The sequence below is a fragment of the Mustela nigripes genome, chromosome 6 (genome assembly GCF_022355385.1).
Source record: "Mustela nigripes isolate SB6536 chromosome 6, MUSNIG.SB6536, whole genome shotgun sequence".
Taxonomy (NCBI): domain Eukaryota; kingdom Metazoa; phylum Chordata; class Mammalia; order Carnivora; family Mustelidae; genus Mustela; species Mustela nigripes.
In genome coordinates this window covers 89,632,478-89,634,425 of record NC_081562.1, presented here as the reverse complement: position 1 = coordinate 89,634,425, position 1,948 = coordinate 89,632,478, and the positions used below count along the sequence as shown (strand labels likewise).

General features: G+C 34.4%; 1 protein-coding gene across 1 annotated transcript; it reads left to right on the top strand.

Annotated features, from left to right (window-relative positions):
* Nucleotides 1-279: 279 nt before the first annotated feature.
* Nucleotides 280-1,218, top strand: LOC132020734 (olfactory receptor 6C75-like). The gene has a single exon (XM_059404886.1). It carries the CDS (start codon nucleotides 280-282, stop codon nucleotides 1,216-1,218), a length of 939 nt encoding a protein of 312 aa, XP_059260869.1.
* Nucleotides 1,219-1,948: the final 730 nt, after the last annotated feature.

Genomic DNA, 1,948 nt, shown 5'->3' with positions numbered 1-1,948 from the left:
ATTTTCAGGAATATATTGAAATATTCAGAAGACAGATTTATACTGAGATATGTGAAAATACAATTAAAGAAATATAGGAATAACCAATATATGACATAACAAATTTTAAAGGTATTTTATTTCTTTTTACTACAAAGTCGTTTTTCTCTAAAAGCAAAAGACAGCAAAGATTTTTAAAATGTGTTTGTGCATTTTATGTGTATGTTTCAGTTTCTTTTCTGTCTTGTTTTTTCATCTATTTTTCAGCTAAAAGAGAGAATACCATCATAAAGAAGGAAAATGAGAAATCACACAACAGTGACAGAGTTTATTCTTCTTGGGTTGACAGATGACCCACAGTGGCAGGTTGTACTTTTCATATTTCTTCTTGTTACCTACATGCTCAGTGTGACTGGGAACCTGATCATTATCACCCTCACCCTTACAGATTCTCACCTGAAGACTCCAATGTATTTCTTCCTTCGAAACTTCTCATTCCTAGAAATATCATTCACATCTGTCGGCATTCCCAGATTCCTTGTCACTATCGTGACAGGAAACAAAACCATTTCCTATAACGAGTGTGTGGCTCAGGTATTTTTCTTCATCTTATTGGGGGTGACAGAGTTTTACCTTCTGGCTGCCATGTCCTATGACCGCTACGTGGCCATCTGCAAACCTCTACATTACATGACCATCATGAGCAGCAGAGTGTGCTTCCTTCTTGTCTTTAGCTCATGGCTTGCAGGATTCTTGGTCATCTTTCCACCAGTAATGCTGCTGCTGAAGTTGGATTTCTGTGACTCCAATATAATCGATCATTTTATTTGTGACTCCTCTCCAATTCTACAGCTTTCTTGCACAAATATTCACTTTCTAGAACTCATGGCATTTATTTTAGCAGTGGTAACACTTATGGTCACCTTAACACTAGTTCTGCTCTCCTACACATACATCATCCGGACAGTTCTGAGAATTTCTTCCACAAGTCAAAGGAAAAAAGCCTTTTCCACTTGTTCCTCCCACGTGATAGTGGTCTCCCTCTCCTATGGTAGCTGCATCTTCATGTACATTAAGCCTTCTGCAAGGGAAAGAGTGACTTTAAACAAAGGAGTAGCTGTGATCATTACCTCAGTAGCTCCTCTATTGAATCCTTTCATATATACACTAAGAAACCAGCAGGTGAAGCAAGCCTTCAAAAACATGGTCCAGAGAATGGTCTTCTCTTCAAATAAATGAATGTAATTATGCAAAAAAATTAAATATATGCATATATGTATACATGCATGTATGTATACATATGTGTACATATGCACATATATATACACGCATACATACCCTGGAAAGCAAAACTGAATGAAAAACTCTCTAGCTTTTAATATAAAAATTCTTAAAACGCCTCATTTCATTCTTTCAGTTAGATTTTTTTTATATATCACCAATGTCTCTTTTCCTTAGCCTAAAAGCAAGGTCCTATCCATTTTAACTTATACAGAAAATTGTCAGTCCTCACTCGTATAACCAAAATTAAATGTCAATAATCTTTATTGTTTCTCATATCAAAGCAAGGTAGCTTATAAGTTTATACAAAAATGCAAATTGCTGTACTTAAGATGCTTACTTGACACCACATACAAATATAAAATTTACGTGAAATTAAAAAAAAAGTGTATCTTAACATTATCTCTAAAATTTCTTCCTCTTGTCACAAGAAAAGAAAATTCGTTCACTGAGGATTTCCCTATTCTGTCAATCACATTTAAAAAGGAAAACCATTGTTCTATACAGGAAAATTAAGCTATCCTGAGAAAATTGTTTTTTTTTTTATAATCAGATTCTTTCAATTACTGCAAAAATGGTCCTTTACCTACATGAAGAAAATGACAAACTTAGAATCTAGAATGCTATGAGATGTAGACTTCAGAGAGTATCTTGGAAATGATGACATATACCTTTTGCCTTAGCTTTC